We start from the raw sequence: 19,856 nt of genomic DNA, 5'->3' as shown, positions 1-19,856 counted from the left end.
AGGTATACAGCTATTTTTTATTTTTATCTATAAAATGACTGTAAAAGCAACAAAGTTATTCTTTGTTTTCTTTAATAGTTTTAAAATGACCTAAAAGTTCCACTGTGCTATAAATCTTTTGACCACGTAGACTCTCACATATTCTACTAGTCTGACCGGGAGCTATCTGTCCCCCCTCCCCCTCCCATCCTCCTCTCCCTTTACTCTAACTTTACCTTTTCAGTTAAATATAAAAGCTTGAACCCTAGGCCAGTAGAGAGGCTGACATTTGTGCTATTGTGTGAGTGTGATACAGCGGTGTGTGTCTGTGTGTGTTGTAAATAGGAATGTTATGCAAAAATTTTAGCAACAATAAACAGTAACAAAGCTATAGTAATGAAGCATTAATTTATTAATTAATGTTATAATAGTTTGTTCTCTTTAAGCAATTAATTTATTGTTATATTTTGTTTCTATATTTTATTAAATAACAATATTCCAATAAAACCAACACACACAGTAAAAATCATTATTCAGTGAGGCATGCAGTTTAGACTGCTGCCGCTAGTGGCCGTTCTGGCGCTAGTGTCGCTAGTGGTGGTGACCAATGGCTCTCCAAATGCCAAACATCCAACCAAAGGCAAACTGCCCAAAACACAGATTGAAAAGCCACCAGTTGTAGCTGCTAACAAGGTATACATGTTACCCCTGCGGGGAGCCATAATATTTCTCAACTTAAATCTTTAAAACTTACATTAAGAGTTTAAGTATTGAAGTTAATTTCAATTATAGTAGTTTAGCAATAGCGTAGAAAGTCATAAATTCAAATATTAGAAAGTCATAATTATGAAAAGTAAACAAACCTCATTATACATATGTATATCTTTTCAAAATATTTGAAATACAACAAACTAATAATGAACTTTAGTAATTACTTTCTTTTTAACTTTCTCCTGCCACCTAACTACTGTTTTAAAAGTTGCATACATTAATGCTTTAACAAGAATAACGTCGTTCAACACAATTAGTCTGTGAGTAATTCAAAATATTTCATGCATTTCGCCAAATTTGATTTCAAAGATAAGAATCTCATTGAGTGTACTAAAATCCTACTTATTAGAAAGTCTTTTGATATCCATTAATATTTTTCCTTAAGTAAACAATTAATGAGTAATAATTTGGATTTGAAAAGGTTTTAAAAACCTATCAATAACCTTAAACTACGCAGCAAATAAGTAAGAACCATTCTTGAAAGGCAGAACATCTCAAAAGTTTAGAGACTTCTTGCTTCAAAAACATCTTTAATAAAGCAGTAAGGATTTTTTTGTCTGAGGCTTACGATTTCACTAATTGCTAATCTTATTGAGTTCTCCTTTTTTGGTTTTATGCTACTTTAATTTTAGATTTGAGTTTTGGGATGGTTTTAGGCTCTTCCCTTTCCCTTCAAATACAGAGCCACTATAAGGAGCTATTAGTAGAAATTAATCCCATCTATTTTTGGATAAATAACAGATATGTTTGTAATAATTATTGGTGGAAAAATTTAGTTAAATAGGTGTCTGGCTGGGTGTACTAAAAACAAAGTAAATACCTTACATTGCTGTTGTGCTATAGTTTTACCCAGCTGACTAGTAATCCAGGGAGCAGGGGAATGCAAATGGGAATTAATTCATTAGTCTCCGTGATATATGATCAAGCTTTTCTTTTCACAGTTTGTACTTTTAAGTTAGAGAAAGATTCATATATCATTGTTATATCCCTTTATTTCAGCTATTAGCTTCTAAATTCAAATATTTCTTATATATCTTATTGGTCAATATCCCATTTATTTGTTTCAAAATAAAAATAATTAGCATTTTCTAATTTCTGACTAAAGCTTGACGTTTTATATGTCTGCTTGATTTTGGGAAAGCCTTATTCTCTAATTAATGCTAATAATTTAATGCTTACAAAAATTTAAGTAATAGATTAAAGATAAATAAAAATTCTTGCAATACAAATATTTTCGACTACCACCAACCACCACCCAAATATATTTCTTACATAGGGGTATACATTTACCTGAACAGGATAGTATTAACTTTTTCAACTTACTCATTTCAAGGTTAATTTTGTTTTCTCCAGACAAAAGTCAGTCAATTAAAAAAAGTCTTTTATTTCACAAAATGCTCTCTCATTTTTTTCTGTTGATTTCTAGATTTCTTTCTTTAAATACACAATAAATCTAAACAAACAAAAAAATATTAATATACTCAATTCTATTGAATGAAACATTAGTAGTCAAATTATTTGTTCGTGTTGAGTTTAAAATATTTTATTTGCAACTTTTTTTCCTATTTGAAACACAAAACCAATTTTATATTGTTAAATAAATATTTTTATGTGACAAAACATTTATTAGCAGAAAAAATTAAAATTCATATTGTGAGGAAAACTGCATTGTTTTGTTCACATGATTATGATGTAATGTAAAAAAGAAAAATAAAATATTTCAACTCTATACGAACTTTTGTGTAAAGAAACGTTTTCTTAATTTAAAACTCTATACTTTTCTTTCTCATGCGTAAGATCTAAATTTGAATGGACTGGTTTTCATGCATTCGTTTTGTTTCATTTTTTCTTTATTCAAGACAGATATATTTAATAAGTTTTCTCGTATTCATTTGAATCCGGTGGATAGGAACCGGTTCTCTAAATACGAAAAAACTATGTCTAGCATCGTATTATATCCAGTTTTCTACGAATATAGAAATGTACAATCATAAGATTGAAACCAGTTTTTTTAGCCGGTGCCTGCGGCACCTCGGGGCTAAAAAAACTAGTATTAATCTTATAATTGTACATTCTATATCCGCGGAAAGCCGATTATAATACGATACGAGAAATAACTATTATATCATAATCTATGGACTAGAAAACAATATTCTTGAGTCAAAAAAAAGAAAAAAGTTTATTTGCTTATATTTTTAAATATCAAAAATTTTGCTATGTACAAGGAGGTATCAGTCTATGGCAATTAGAACTCTTGAGGTACAAGGGGCGAAGCAACGCATGAATTTTACAAGCATATGAAAAGCAGATAAACTATACTCCTGTTTCGTCACCTCGGGGCTAAAAAAACTAGTTTTAATCTCATAATTGTACATTCTATATCCGCGGAAAGCCGTTTATAATACGATGCGAGAAATAACTATTCTCGTATTCATTCGAATCCGGTGGATAGGAACCGGTTCTCATCCATACGAAAAAACTATTTCTAGCATCGTATTTTATCCAGTTTTCTACGAATATAAAAATGTACAATCATAAGATTGAAACCAGTTTTTTTAGCCGGTGCCTGCGGCACCTCGGGGCTAAAAAAACTAGTATTAATCTTATAATTGTACATTCTATATCCGCGGAAAGCCGATTATAATACGATACGAGAAATAACTATTATATCATAATCTATGGACTAGAAAACAATATTCTTGAGTCAAAAAAAAGAAAAAAGTTTATTTGCTTATATTTTTAAATATCAAAAATTTTGCTATGTACAAGGAGGTATCAGTCTATGGCAATTAGAACTCTTGAGGTACAAGGGGCGAAGCAACGCATGAATTTTACAAGCATATGAAAAGCAGATAAACTATACTCCTGTTTATAGTTCTTACCTGAAATGAAATAAATGAGATGATATTTTCGGTTTAGACACTGAAAGTTGGACAAATTGCAGGATATTTTAAAAATTTTATGCTCTTTTATCTTAAATGTAGTTTATCATGTAGCTAATTTATCAGAGAAAAAGAATTTTTTAGTCTTATTTAATATTTTAAAAACAAAGTGCAATATGCAAGTAGATTAAGTGTAACCTGTATTTTTGAACTGAGAAAATGATTTTTTTAAAATTTCTTCTGTGGTTGTCATACAAAAATGTTTAGTTGTAAGTAAATGATTTGTATCATCTTTGTACTTTAAAAGGAAATTGAAAGGATTTTAATAAATGAGAGAAAATTCTAATCTCATAGAAGTTGGAGTCATAATTTGTATTATTGTAATATGCTTATTTAAATTGTGAGTTAAAACATGATTTTTTTTCTTGTTTCAAATTGGTATATCAACATTTACAGGGGGTAAGGGAGGGGACAATGGATCGAATATTCAATTTTTAGGAGTCTCAGACTTTGGGTACTGGCTTAAAAGGAATGTACAAGAATTTAGTAGTTTCTGACTGAGTTTGGGTACTAGCGCATCAAATGCCACAATTGCTCGCTGAATTAGTTTTGAATATAGCAGACGGAAGAATTTGTTATGATATGGCTGGTTTTAAAAAATAAAGGACCACCCTCAACGTCACAAAAAACGGTTTTTGATATTATAGCCCCCATAGGGCCTATATGAAAAATTAAAGACCATTTTTCCATACAATTTGGGGTCGGAGATTCCAAATCTGGCGTCCATTTTTATGTAGCTGACCTCCTTCATGCCGAAAAACGGCGCCAAAGTTGACTACCCTTCGAAAAATCCGCGAATGACAATTTTAGCAAAATAAAAATCTAACAAATTATTTTGATCATAAGATAGATAGATAGTTAGATTAAATAAATATAATTTTTTTTTCTTTCTTAAACGTTGAGAGAGAGAGAGAAAAGGAGACAATTATAAAGGAAGAGAAAGAAAAGTTTTTTAGATAAAATGTATAATATAATATATAAAGATAGAGAGAGAAATTAAAAGAAAAGGTAGGAGAGAGAGGAGAGAGAATAGAGAAAGAAAGACAAAGAGAGAGAGCGGGAGAGAGAGAGAGAGCGAAAATGAGAAAGAGGGAGAGAGAGGGAGAGAAAAGGAGAAAGAGGGAGAGAGAGAGAGAGAGAGAGAGAAAAGGAGAAAGAGAAAAAGAGAGAGAGAGAGAGAAAGAGATAGAAAAAGAAAGATGGAGAGAAAGAGAGAAAGAGATAGAGATAGAAAAAGAAAGAGGGAGAGAGAGAGAGAAAGAAAAGGAGGAAGAAAGAGAGAAATAGAGAGAGAAACAGAAAGAGAAGGAGAGAGACAGAAGGAGAGAGAGAGAGAGATAGAGAGAGAGAGAGAGATAGAGAGAGAGAGAGAAGAAGAGAGAAGAAGAGAAATAGAGCGAAATAGAATAAAAGAGAGAATGAATGAGAGAAAAATAGAAAGTGAAAGAAAAAGTTAAGGTAAGAAACACATAGAGAGAGAGTATAGAAAGAGAGAGAGAGAGAGAAAGAGAAAGCGAGAAAGAAAGAGAGAGAGAGAGAGACAGAGAGATAAAGAGAGCCAGTAAAGGAGAAAAAAAGAAAGAGAAAGAGAGATAAGGAGAGAGAGAGAGAGAAGATGAGAAAGAGAGAGAGAGTGAATGAGAGAAAGAGAGAAAGAGAGAGAGAGTGAGATAGATAAAGAAAAAAGAGAGAGAAAGAGAAGGAGAGAGAGATAATACGATGGAGAGAAAAAGAATATGAGAGAGAGAGATAGAGAGAGAGAGAAAGAAATAATACAAGGGAGAGAAAGAGAATAAAGAAAACGTAACAAAAAGATCAAAAAAAGGGATCTAAAGGGATAAGACAATGGCTAATACATTGAAATACATTCCCAATGATGATAAACTTCTGTAGATTACAATCAGTGGTTGTTACGTTTTTTTACACCAATTGTTGAATGAAGATAACTATCCTATTAATCTGATTTTTGAATAATGATGTCTATGACAACAAAGTATAATATCATAAGCAAGGAAACTTTATAATCATGTCCTAAAATTGAACGTAAGTATTTACGCAATTTTGCAACAAAAATAAGAACAATTTTGTTTACACTTATTTGTTTACAAGTTCTAACACTCTACAAGGGTTAATGTTCGTCTGTCCTTCCTTCTGATTTTAGAAATGCACTTTAAGGGATGTCATACTTTTTAGAAGCGAAGCCACTTTATAATTCACTTTGTCCGTCAGTCCGTCCGTCCGTCAGTCCGTAACGCTATGGGGGAAACATAATTTTCTTGGCTCATATTCAAGATATACAGCTGAAATTTTTAGTGAAGTTTCCTTTGACATATGCCCATCTAATCTATACATTGTTTTGTCCACCTGTTTGTTACATTTTACATATTTTCACCAAGTTTTATTAAGAATTGTTTAGGTATTAATTGGAGTGCTAGATCGATTTTTAGATTTTTAGATTTTCTTGAATTTCTCTATTCCTATTCATGATTAACCTAAGTTACAAACAGAAAAATATCACTGTATTGACAAACCGACAAAGTGAGTTATGGGGCAGATGTTCAGTTCTTTAGAAATTAAAAAATTAAAGTAAATCACGAAACCTTAAAAAATAATGTTTGCTTTGAACGACGGACAGACGGACAAAACAATGTATTGATTAGATGTGCATATGCCATTAAAATCTTCACTTAAAATTTAAATGTCTATCTTCAATAGCAGCCGAGAAAATGGCGTTAAGGAATGACGGACAGACAGACAGAAAAAGTTTAAAGAACCTGGATTGATATACCCAGCCATACATGTTGACATTCTACAGATATGCAATTTCAAGAGTTTATATTTACTTAAATAAAAGCAGTTGTGGCTGACATAATATTGTCATTTATAACATTAAAACTACAAGATAACAACATATTTTTAGCGAAGCTACTCTACAATTCCTATGTCTGTCCGTCCGTCTGTCTGTCCATCCGACATGAAGTGATTTTCTCGGTTTTTCAAGATTTTGTTTACAGCTTGTTTGTTGTCATCCATGTTACTAAGTAGATCCTGAACCTGGATATATTATTACTTGTAATCACCAGATCGCTAAATATTTTTTTCTTATACAAAACTCCCCAACCCAATGAAGAAAATAAGATATAGTTCATTAATTTATGTCAATAGTAAGTGGGTTAGATTAAGCAATATTTTTGTTCTATTAAAAAAACACCCAGTAACAACATCTTAACCGGTATGGTTCTACTTTACATTGTAGGTTTATAACTATTTTGGGGGAGGGAACATCACCCTCAGAAGAGAAATTGCCACTAGAATAAAGGATCCCCCCCATTTTTTTTGAATTTTTCTATTAAAAACTTAATTTATAACGGGGGGTGATCGACTTCAATCCTCCATTCACCTCAAGTCCCCCAAATGCATTGGGGTGTAGTCGCTAGTATTTTCTATTATATAAGTAGTAAGGTTATTTGTCTGTAGCAAAGGATCTCGCTAACCGCTGAACCGATATGGTTCTTCTTTACAGTGATGCTTCTTATATGTCCAAGGAGTGTTTATAACCATTTTGGGGTGGTTATCTACACCCTCCCAAGAGAAATAGTTCCTAGGAAAAATGATACCCCCCCCGAAAAATTATATTTTTTACTTTGTCTGAAGTCAATTAACTTTAAAATTACTGGTCTGTATGGATTGTACTTTACAGGAAAGCTTTACTAATATCTTTGGGTAGTTTTAGGCTATTTTCCTGTCCTTCTACCAGAGGCTGGGGTTGAAGCAACTAGTAGTAGTAATTAGTAGTAATTATAATATCAACTTATTTATTTAAACCTTTTAAAGGATTCCTGTAGCTATGGATATACTTTGATATAAAATACGGGAATAAAATGTTTCTCTCCGCTGGCTAGTATACTATAATCCCAATCACCTCCTATGGCTTTACCTCATCCCTTTCCATGACCATGGAGGAAGGTATTGACTTATTTCTGAGAACTATATATTAGCAACCTAAATTGACGACAAAATTCCTCTGTCACAATAGACACGTATTCTATATCCATTTCTGTAGCATATATGCAGAAGGGTTAAGACAATGACAAGATAATTATTTAAAAGAACTTTTGGTACCTGTAAATTTTTAGCCGTATGTCTCTTTCCTTCCTAGCTGTCATGTTACAATGCCCCACATTTTTTAGGCATTTATGGATGTTATCCATTTTAATTCCCAGAACTTATGAGAAGATACCCTGTAAAGCGTTTAGTGAGATCCTTCGGTACAGACAGACAAACATACAGACAAACAGACAAACAAACAGACAAACAAACAGACAAACAAACAGATAGACAAAAAACAGACAGACACATAGACAAACATTTAGACAAACAAGAAGACAAACTTTATTATAAGGAGATTACACGTAAGGTCTTCTATTTTCTCAAAAAAATGTCTTTTCTTTCTCTCACTTTATAATTATCCCCCTCTTTCTTTCTTTCTTTCTTTCTATCTCCTTTTCTCCCTCTTTCTCTTTTTATCTATCTAACACATTTTCTCTCTGGCTCTGTCTCTCTGTCTCTCCTTCTCTCTCTTTCTCTCTCTCTCTCTTCCTCTCTCTCTCTTTGTCTTTCTTTATCCTTTTCTCTCTCTCTCTCTGTCTTTCTTTCTCCTTTTCTCTCTCTCTCTCTAAAAAAAAAATTATATTTATTTAAATCTAACTATCTATCTATCTTATGATCAAAATAGTTTGGTAGATTTTTATTTTGCTAAAATTGTTGTTCGCGGATTTTTTGAAGGGTAGTCAACTTTGGCGCCGTTTTTCGGCATGAAGGAGGTCAGCTACATAAAAATGGACGCCAGATTCGGAATCTCCGACCCCAAATTGTATGGAAATATGGTCTCTAATTTTTCATATAGGCCCTATGGGGGCCTTTAATATCAAAAACCGTTTTTTGTGACATTGAGGGTGGTCCTTTCTCCAAAAAATATCATTTTATAGATAAAAACATTTGTGTAATAAACAATCTAAGAACCCTAATAAATTAAATGCTTGTATGTAGTGGCATTTAAAATTTAGGAATATGGGTTGAACGAGTTCTAGAGAGAATTTTCTAGTAATTAAATACAAAATGGTTATGTCAGTCTAATATACTGGTAATCTAATTTTAAAATGAATGCTTTTTTTCTTGGAACTTTTTTCTTATTTTATAATTTTCTAAATTTTACTAACACAACCTTTACAATTACCTTCAAATTTTCTTGATAAATCTGGATTTCATGGCCTTTCATCAAAAACTCTTAAATCGAATTATTTGCCCATAGTCCCCTCCCTTACTCACTGCAACATTTAACATTAAAAAAATTAATATTGATATTAGGGATCAAATAGCCAGAGCAATATCAAAACCAAGTTTTGTTAATATGCTAATGGATGATGTTTTCTAGAACATGGAGATGACTGGTCTTGATGACATGGATGATTTTGAAAGCACAACCAAACCAGATGATCTAATAGATAATATTTTCTAGAATATGGAGATGACTGGTCTTGATGACATGGATGATTTTGAAAGCACAACTAAACCAGATGATCTAATAGATATTGTTTTCTAGAACATGAAGATGACTGGTCTTGATGACATGGTTGATTTTGAAAGCACAACCAAACCAGATGATTATGATAATTAATAAACTAATAGATAATGTTTTCTAGAACATGGAGATGACTGGCCTTGATGACATGGATGATTTTGAAAGCACAACCAAACCAGATGATTATGAGGATGACGATATCACTGACTATGATGATGTAAGTTTACTAGATTAATAAGAGGCAGTTTAGTTTATTTTTTTTAGTAGATTTCACTGTATTATAATTTAATTTCAAAATTTAAAAGTGTAAAATGGTAAAACTATTACACATTTATTTTTTTAGTAGATTTCACTGTATTATAATTTAATTTCAAAATTTAAAAGTGTAAAATGGTAAAACTATTACACATTTATTTTTTTAGTAGATTTCACTGTATTATAATTTAATTTCAAAATTTAAAAGTGTAAAATAGTAAAACTACTGCACAAGTAATTTACCTAGTTAATATTCAAAGGTTCTAAAAAATGGCAAAAATAAAGTGTCATAAAGAGTTTTTTTGTGTTGTTGTTGTTAAAGGGTGAGCAAAAAAAATGCGTAGATTTTTAAAATTCAAATTGTGCGACTTGTATTAATAGTAGAAAAATGTTACGCATACTGTTAGAACCGCTATGAAGTGTATTTTTTGGAAATGTAAGAACGATTCCTCTGCTGCATATAGATAGGGAGCTACATGGTAAAATGTCCCAACTGACTTAAAACTTGACTTGCGAGTAAAATTTGGAATGTTTTACCACCTAGCTCCAATATTATTTGTAGCACAGGCACCGTTTTTATATTTCCAAAAAATAGAGTTCATAACGGTTCTAACGGTATGCGTAACATTTTTCTACTATTAACACAAGCCGCGCAATTTGAATTTTAAAAATCGACACAGTTATTTATGCACACACTATTCTCTAAAATTTAGTAATAAACTCGCAAGTCAAGTTTTACCTCAATTGGGACATTTTAACGCGTTTCTCCTTACCAATGCGTAGCACAGGAATCGTTTTCATATTTCCAAAAAATTCAGTTCATAGTGGATCTAACGGTATGCGTAACATTTTTCTACTATTAACACAAGCCGCGCAATTTGAATTTTAAAAATCTACGCATTTTTTTTGCTCACCCTTTAGTAATATTCAATGATACTTTACTTCTTTTACCCAATTAAATAGCGAAAACAAAACATTAAACTTTAGACATATTAATGACTATTTTTTACACATGCTCTATTAACATTATCTCTTACTGCTAATTGTTTCTTTAATTTTGGAAAATGAATGAAAAGTTTGAATACTACTTTAGATGTAAACAAGCAGTTTGTTAAAGAAAAACAAAAAAGTTTTTACAAAATATCTTATTCGTGTTGCAATGTTACTGTTTCATATTGTTTCTCTAACAATTGTTTTTATAAATTAAAAAGTTCTTTTAAACATTTTGGAGTAGTAAATATGAAAAAATTGCAGGGATCTAAAGTGATAAGTAAATGGCCGATACATTGATGCACATCCCCAATGATGATACACAAAATTACACCTTCTGTAGAGTACATTTTGAGGTTGAAACGTTTGGACATTCAGCTTAACCAACAATTTGAAATTCAATGAAATTTGTTAAGCCAACGAATAAGAAAACGGCATTATAAAACTTTGTGGACAAGTGTAATAAACTGTTTCACTTATTGAATAGTTTTTCTACTGAAAATGTACTACTATAGATATTTCATTCATAAAGTGTAAATTTTTGTAAAATGACCTATGATCAAAATGAATATTGACAAGACAGGTCAGCAATAGTATGAAAACAGACATGAAAGGCATAAAATCTAATCTAGAATATTTCCCCTGATTTTTTAAAATGTGATTTTATGTTGACATTTATGTCACATGCTATTGAGTATACTCATTTAATTTGTTAAAAAAAACTCAGATACTTTTTATTTATACTAGCGGCTTCGCCCCTAGCCTCTAGGGGCTTAGCCCCAAAAGGTAATTTAAAAAAATGTAGTACATGTGGTGCATCTTCATCTTCGTCATTGTTGTCTGCATCATCAAAAAAAAAATTAAGGGGGATTTTCTAATTTTTAAGGGGGGGGGGGGTTGGGGGTGTCCCACGCCCCAAGAAAATAGCTTAAAACCACCACAGGACCAGTAGGTATATTTCCTGAAGAGTAGAATCCGATCAGTTAAGTGGTTAAGGGACAGACGGACAGACAGACGGATAGACAGACAAACATCAAGCTACCTTGTATTATAGATTACAGAATTTTTTTTCTAAATATGCTTAATTTGTATAAATATTATTTGTGGGGGGGGGGGGGGTAGTTCTTGTAATATTGAATAAACTTGACCCAAATTCAAATGATTTGTAACAAAACCCAACATTGAAAAGAAAATTGCATACATAATAGATAAAAGGCATTATTGGGACCCAACTCTATATTACAAATTAGCTAAATAAACAATTAAAATATAAAATATAAAATTTTCAAATTGGATTTCAATTTAGGATGTAGAAGATGTGACAGATGAAGAACTGGACCAAACAGCTGATGAGGATCAGGCTGAAATAGATCTGACCGATGATAAGCATGGTTTTGATATTGATTTTGTTGTTGACAGACCTATTGATGATATCCCTATTCATAAGGTATATCTATTTTCATTATTTCTCCTTTATATGTACAGTGTTCTAGTGTTCCGTACTTCCACTATTAAATTTTTTTTCAATGCTTTCTTGTCATTTATATGGATGCTATTGAAGATAGACAGCTGAAAATGTTAGTAAAGATTCCTTTTATATAATATATATGTGCATCTACTCTATACATTATTTTGTCCGTCTGTCTGTTGGTCATGCTTAAAAGCCAAAAGACCTTGTTGTTGGAGAATTTTTTTTTTTCAACTGCTATTTTAGGTAGACAACTGCTATTTTTAGTCAAGATTCCTATTATTTATAGACATCTACTCTATACGTTCTTTGTCAGTATGTCTGTCGGTCATGCTTCAAAAGACAAAAACCTTATTATTTCAGTTAGAAAAGTCATGAAGATGATTAGAGTCCCTCCACAGATTATGACGTCATACGATAGAATAACTAATGAGAGGCCAGCATAGCTTTTACAATTGGTCTATTACAGTGTATACTGGCCTCTCATTGGCTAGTCTATCGTATTACGTCATAATCTATGTAGGGACTATAATCATCTTCAGAAGTCACCAGTTTTAAATTTTCATGAAATCTATTCTTGTTTCATTTAAAAACTTGCTCAAATTTGTACTAATATCAAATTTCTCATAATGCAATGTGCATGTAACTCAATTTTATAATTTCCCTCTTTTTTTAAGGATAATCATGATGATGGTGATGATGATGATGACAATGATGATGAAGATGAGAAGGATGATAGACCTGTCTGTGGCACACTTAATGAAGAGGAAGATATTGAGGGTGACCTGGATTGTAGACCTCCAGAGGTAACTTTTCAAATAAATCCTTAAAATAAAGTAACAGGATCTGTGTATGTCTGTTTGTGTGTAACAAGGATCTCACCAACCACTAGTAACGAAATGGTTCTTTTTTACAGGGTAGCTTATCATAGGTCCTGGTAAGGTTTATAACTATTTTGGGGGAGGTTACCACATTTCCAATAAAAATATCTCATAGGTAAAAATTACTTTACCAAAAAATATTTTTTTACTTTCTTTTTAAAACAAAAATTTAAATTTGGATGGGGGGAGGGAAACGACTTCTCTCCCCCTCCCCCCTAAACAACAAAGGTCTCTAGGGGCGTAGCCGCTAGTATATGAATATAATGATTGTGTTTGTGGTACTCTCCATGAGAAAAAAAAGTAACAAGATGATTTGGATTTTAGATCTTCTGAGGTAGCAATTGATACAAGCTTTTCAAATTAACAAGAACAAATATTTTTTAATTGATGACTAAAAAAGAAGTGTATTATAAGAGAACTTGTATTAAGTATTTATTAAAAACATTAAGAAACAGCTACAAGCATTTTTATTAGTGATTTAACTGATACTCATTCAGAAACTGTTGTGACTCTTGTGTATGTCATTATGATCTTCACAAGAAAATAAATATACATAAATTAAGGCTTATCATGATTGAATTGACTTAATATTTTATTTAGAAAAACTGGAGACCCTATGCATCCTACAAAGGTTACAATACCTGGGAGAGACAACCTCTCTTTGTCATTATTATTGGGGGGTAAGTAAATTTAGATGTAATTACACAGGAAATACATATATTCAATGTTTGGGTTGAGAATGAAGCTTTAGAATTTATGGCAAATAAAGACAGAGGAACAAAAGCTCATTTCAGTACTTTTTCGGATGAATATTTATAAAAATATTAACTAAAATTTCTCTAACAGGTTGAGATGGGACTACCTAACTGGAGATTCTCTCAACATGACTGAAACTGAAAAGAAGAATTTGAAAGCTTTTAATTGGATCAGAAAACATGGCACTACAATGAAGCAGGTGCTTTTTCAATTGGTTAAATTTTCCTTAGAATAACTTGCTTATAAAGTACACCATTCCACTACTAACTATTATATTGATCCTAAAAATTATTGGTTAGGTAATAAGGATTATCTAGCAAGGATATAAATGTAGGGATAATTTGATTAATACATAATAGGTTAGACATGAAGACAACAAAACACATGTTCAGTGGTAAAATAATTTTTTTTTTGATTTTCCAATACATTAAACTTTTATTCCTCTTTTGTCTCTTGAATTGATCTACTCATTTGCACAAGGTTATCCCTGTTTATCCACCACTGGACCTGCCAACCTGGACCAGTTTGGCTACAGGACTCTATCCAGAAACCACAGGTAAAAGTATCATCCTATTTTGCAAGTAATTGGATTTCTTAAGTATCTGTAAGAATGATAAAGCTGCAGTTTGTTTACTGTTCTCAGCTTTTGGAGAATTTAGTTTAAGGATGGGGCGCTAGGTTAGGAAAGGTGGGGAGTGTGATTGTTATGTTAATCTAAGAACGTCCAAGCTTTTTTTGAGGGGTGGAAAATGAGGGATTTCTAAGGTTTGATGGGGGTAAAATGAGGGTTTTGTCTAAAGTTTGAGGGAGGTAAACACCCCTTTACCCAAGCCCTTTGACGTTAATCCCCTTGAAGAGAAATGTCACCATACAAACAGTTATTAAAATTTTAGCTCTCTTTCCATACTCTAAATTGATATTCAGCTTGAACTTTATTTAAATAATGCAGAATATCCTAAATATGTCTTTTATAAATTATTTAAATTCTTTTTAGGTGTGCTTGGTGACTACATGTATGATCTCAAAACAAGAAAATTATATTCAAAGTTCCAGAGCTTAGGTAACTTTTACTCTTGTTTTGTATTCTAAAGATATTAAAAAATCACGAAACCTTTTTAAAATAAAACAGTATTAAATAAAGTGCATTTTTTACGTCTTCAATTATTGTTTTACTTAAGAGCATTATAGTGAAAATCAAATTATAGAATCAAATGTAAAAATAAATGTACAGAAAATATTATAAATATTTAAACTGTATTTTTGTATTGAATTTACAAAACAAAAGATTTGCATAATTGAAGAAATAAGCTCTCTTAAAATAAAAACATGTAACAATTTAAATCCCATTTTTCTTATGTGGTACATATCTTAGATGCACTTAAATGGCATTTCTACTTGAGTTATTCTATACCTATATGAGCGACAACTTTTTCAATTTTTTACCTTATGAAATATTTTTGACTGATCTTTTTATAAAACGGCATGCTATATTGCATCAAGATCCATGACAGATCTATATAGGAAATAAACGTCTATAAATGAGCTCGAGTCTTCCAATAGTAGAGGATTTAATACTCATAGTGCTCCAATAATCCTCATTAAACTCTCATTGACCAAAGCGAAAAGGCCTTTATTCTATTTGTTTATGGAATGAATTAAGTTTTTCACTTCATGTTGATATTTGATATTACATTGAACTATTTAATCTTAATTTGATAAACAAAAAATATACGTTCATAATATAGTAAATGTAAGAAAACTCTGTTTTAAAAGAATTCGATTGTGGCTACACTTCCTTTGTGTTCAAATATTTAAACTAAAATTTTAATCATATTAACCCTTTGGTGATGGTAATGTGAAAAAAATATAATTGAGAAAATCTTTTTAAAATCAATTAAATTATTAAATATTTACTTCTTTCTTTTAGAAAGTAATGACGGGGGAGAAAAATTAAAATAGATAAATAGATATGTACTTATAGAAAACTAGCCAATAGCAAGATAGTTTAATCGAGCCAACTCTAGTATATCTATATTTAGACAATTTAAATTCTATCTGCATTTGTAGCTCATAAGATTAGATAATAATAGAGTAAACATCAAAAACTTTACATTTAAAGCGCCATAGTCCCGTGGCTCGTTATGTAAAGTAGTAAGATTTTATCGTCGGAAGCTTAAGATTTTAATAAATGCTGAACTGAGATTCCCTTTTTAGGGAAGCTTCACATAGGTTCCTGGATGGTTTTAGGAACTTTCTATTTTAAATTTAAGCCTTGGTATGGTTTTAGTCTATTTTCCCTTTATAATTAAAAAGAATTAAGAAAGGTGAAAAACAATTGAAGTAATTTGTTTGTGCTGTTAATGTATCAATATAAATCTTTTACTATAATGTTAATGCAGAAGCTTACTATTTGCCGTAGTGTCATCTCCCCAATTATAAGGCATTGGCTCAATAATGGCGTTTACATAATGTCGTAAGTCTGTATTTTTGTCATAGCAATCCTCAACGTATTTATTTTCTTATAGAATAGAGTAAAACACTAGAGGGAGAAAGGTTAAATAACAACCGTCTTGTGAAACTTCTCTATTGAGTCATTGTCATCAACTAATGGTGTCGCTTATATATATTAACGCAGCCAAGTAGCAGTAAATAATTTAGAAGCAGACGAAAGAGGTCTTTGAAAATGAAGAGTGGTAGTTGTCTGTATATACATCTATGCTATAGATCTGTTGCTTATAGAGCATTATTATATAAGATTACCAAGAAAGGGTTAGTTTTATAAAGCTCTTTCATGAAGTAATGAGTCTTTTAAAATAACAACAAACTATATATATATTTCTTATTTTATTTATTTGAAATGATACAATTTTTTAAAAAATATGAAATAATAAATATAATTTGTTATTCTGGTCATGAGCGTGCTATGGGCAACTAAATTGAATTTTTAAAGCTCGTATTGTGAATTTTAAACATATAATAAAGATAAAAACAAGACAAGCTTACATTATAAAATCTTTATTTTATGGATTTTGTGACTCAAAATTTAATGTTTCTTCTCTTCTGACAGATTAAACGTCAAAAAATGGAAAAATAGGTTTTAAAAGTACAATTGTATTAATAAATGTTTAAATATAGATGTATAACCAGACAATTACCTGGATCCCCCTGTTGGGGACCTTTTTTGACTGTTAGGAAATTGCTTTCTGCTCTTTAGTAGCGACTTGGCTGTTTTAGTTTTCCCGATGCTATAGGTTGATTTTCAAAGACCCAATTCTAAGTCGGCACAGGGTCCTCGCGGTGGGGTCATACAGTTATTCAACCCCTTCCCTCTCTATTATTTAACTCGAACATAATGTATCCATAAGTAGAGAAGCATTAGAAGATAACAAAGATTTGAATGAAAAAGAACTAGAAAAAAAGGAGGCGGCAGAAATTATGTTAGATTTAGAATTGAATAAATAGATAGTAAATGATACGTTGCAAAAATACCACGAAACATTGCAAGCTTAAGTATTTTTTAGTCAAACTTATTTTTGGTGGATGGACCATCGAAAACATCAGACATAAGGATTAGCTGTGATAAAAAAAGTAAAACAGAATGCAGATACTGAGACATTGCTACACATACAATCTGCAATTCAACTATTAGATTTATCTCATGAAAAGCCATAAATTAGATGCAATAATTCCTTACCAATATAATCATATAATTTATCATTTGACATTGGTACCGAAGAAAGGACAAGTAGAAAACAAGTTACCATTGAGATTTGCCATGTTGAAGTTCAGAAAACAAACCATAGAGAGACAATGCATTTCTCAAAGTCATAGATTTCTGAGGTGGTGGTGGGGGGGGGGGGGGTTGATAAAGAGGTGTTTTATTTTACCCCCTACAATTTTTTAAAAATACATTAGATTATACCATTGAAACGCCTTATTTTACCCGAATAACAAAAGCTTGGACGTCCTTGCTTAAAGTATGTATTTTAACTTGGCAAATTGAACTAAAAAACATAAACATCATACATTCCCTTAAAAGCCCCTAAAGTTTTCCATTTTTGAATAAGAATTCCTGACATTATCTTGTTTGGTTTCTGAAGTCCAACCTAGCAAAATTTGTGGGCCCCTAGATGTCTTACCGTACGCAAAAGGGGAAGGCTGTCATAACAGACATGAATACAAAATGTAATGTTCCAATTCAGAATACAGATTTGAAACTTAACCTTGAATACATATGTATATTTGTTGTTGTTAAAATGATTTATTCAACTTATGGAAAAAAATCATAAAAAATAATAGGAAAAATACAAACAATTAACTAACAAAATGATACACAGATAGCAAATAATCATTAGTACAGTAAGTTAAGAACAATGTTTAACAATCTCACAGTGAGTTAGATAGGTTCAAAAACGATAAATATGATAAGTTAGTTATGAGATTATTAGCAACATAATGTTATAACATATATAATATAATGACACATAGGTTATAATATGGTTAATATCATGATATAATAGTTATTAGATGATAGAGGTTAAAGTTTTAGCAGCTAGATTCAAATTTCCTCATTTATTGTAGATATTTATCCACTGACAAATGAAGTTTACTATTGTCACTTTTTACACTATATACATAATCCACAAAGACAAATGTCATTGCTTCTCGGTGCTGATTTCTTCTGCAGTATTACCATGACTTGAAATTTGAAGAGGAAGGTGTCAGGAAACTGCAACTCGTCGACAGCAAGACGCCAAAGTTTCAATTAAGAAACCCTTCATCCATAAATAAAAACGGCTGACGCCTGGCATGGATGTAACCAAGAGATTCATACTGAAAAATCAGGAGTTATGTCATAATAAATTAGTCATCTCCAACCTAATTTATTTTAAATGTCCAAGATTTACCCATTGTGTGAGTTGTAGTGTTATGATGCTTGGTTTCAAATTGCACGCCAACTTTAATTGCGCGTAGGTCAGGCTGGAGAGGAGGAGAGTAGGCTCTGATTGAGGGGTGTAAGTGAAGGTAGAGTATTTCTGTAAGGGGAATATTTAATCCCTTCTCAGGTGGGAAACAAGGATTTTTTTGAGAAAATGATAGCATTTTAACTAAAGCTGACGTTCATTGAATGGTTTTGGTATGTGGAAATTTCTTCTTGGTGGTTTAAAAAGTCTCACAACTCTATGCTTCACTGGGCTCTTATACATTATATATATATTTCTGTAATGATTTATTTATAAAGTTGTATTAATATGTGGTTCAGTAGTATGAAATTGACCTTACTTTTCGAAAGTAGTGAAGAAACTCTACAATTCACATAGTTTGATCTGACATAACATTGAAATACAAAGACGATTAAATTTGATTGTACAGCCATCATTAAAATAATCTGGTAAAAGAAAATAATGTGAAGTACCCCTCATTTTCTGCCTAAAATGACTTTAATACAACGTTTCCTGTTTGATATATTACAATAGGATATTTTGATCCTTGATTTTCATTGAATAATATATTTCCTGTATTCATAGTTAAAAGGTAGAATTGTATAAGCAACTATTTATACAACTTTGTATGTTTTTCTACAGGACAACTTAAAAGTGTATCAAAATGTTTTCTAAATCTTTTAAACTAAACAAGCAGTATTCATGAGGAGGATATGTCTTAATTATTAAGTAAAGATTCAAGATAAATCTCTCACCCCCCACCAACTTTGTTTTTTTTCAGGGGGTAGTTGGGCTATATTTTGAGATTGAAATTTAAAATATTTCCCTGATATTCTCAAGAAAAATATCAGCGTTCTCCTATTTTTCATAGTTTCCGATTATTATCTAAGAATAAATGGTTTAATACATTAACTGATATCAAAATAAGATCATTTTTAATATTCTTTATTGGCCACCCTGAATAAAATACTAAAAATGTCTTGATACATCTTTCATGAAATTTAGAGGAAATAGTTTATTTTTTTATAAACCTTTTGTTTTTCACAGTTTGTTAAAGAAATATAAATATTTTAACAACCGAAAATCTAATTTTATATAAGATCACAAAGAAATAAAAAGTTATGAAAATTAACTTCATCTGAAAGTAAATAAGTCATTAGAAAGGTTTTTCAAAAATAAAAAAAAACACACATTCTTAATGTTTCTTTTTGGTTAGGTAAGGCAAGGTCAACAATGCTATTAGTATGTTTTTAAACCCTAATACACCATTCGATCCATCGAGTAAACCAG

The 19,856-nt window shown here is 31.1% G+C and overlaps 1 protein-coding gene across 2 annotated transcripts in view; it reads left to right on the top strand.

Moving 5' to 3' along the window:
• Positions 1-220: 220 nt before the first annotated feature.
• LOC145313218 (glycerophosphocholine cholinephosphodiesterase ENPP6-like) overlaps positions 221-19,856 on the top strand; it is a 42,578-nt gene continuing 22,942 nt past the window's right edge. The window contains exons 1-9 of one of the 2 annotated variants that reach the window (XM_080152515.1): positions 221-297; positions 517-672; positions 9,395-9,490; positions 11,825-11,965; positions 12,664-12,792; positions 13,468-13,547; positions 13,714-13,822; positions 14,104-14,179; positions 14,618-14,683. In XM_080152515.1, coding sequence (XP_080008641.1) covers positions 523-672; positions 9,395-9,490; positions 11,825-11,965; positions 12,664-12,792; positions 13,468-13,547; positions 13,714-13,822; positions 14,104-14,179; positions 14,618-14,683 — 847 coding nt within the window. In that variant the 5' untranslated portion in view covers positions 221-297; positions 517-522. The remainder of the gene's footprint in view (positions 298-516; positions 673-9,394; positions 9,491-11,824; positions 11,966-12,663; positions 12,793-13,467; positions 13,548-13,713; positions 13,823-14,103; positions 14,180-14,617; positions 14,684-19,856) is intronic. The other variant, XM_080152516.1, reaches the window with a different exon arrangement.

The sequence above is a fragment of the Acartia tonsa genome, chromosome 3, assembly GCF_053477335.1.
Source record: "Acartia tonsa isolate MP-2025a chromosome 3, ASM5347733v1, whole genome shotgun sequence".
In the NCBI taxonomy this organism is placed as follows: domain Eukaryota; kingdom Metazoa; phylum Arthropoda; class Copepoda; order Calanoida; family Acartiidae; genus Acartia; species Acartia tonsa.
The sequence above is the reverse complement of the archived record's forward strand: the minus strand, read 5'-3'. Positions and strand labels throughout refer to the sequence as shown.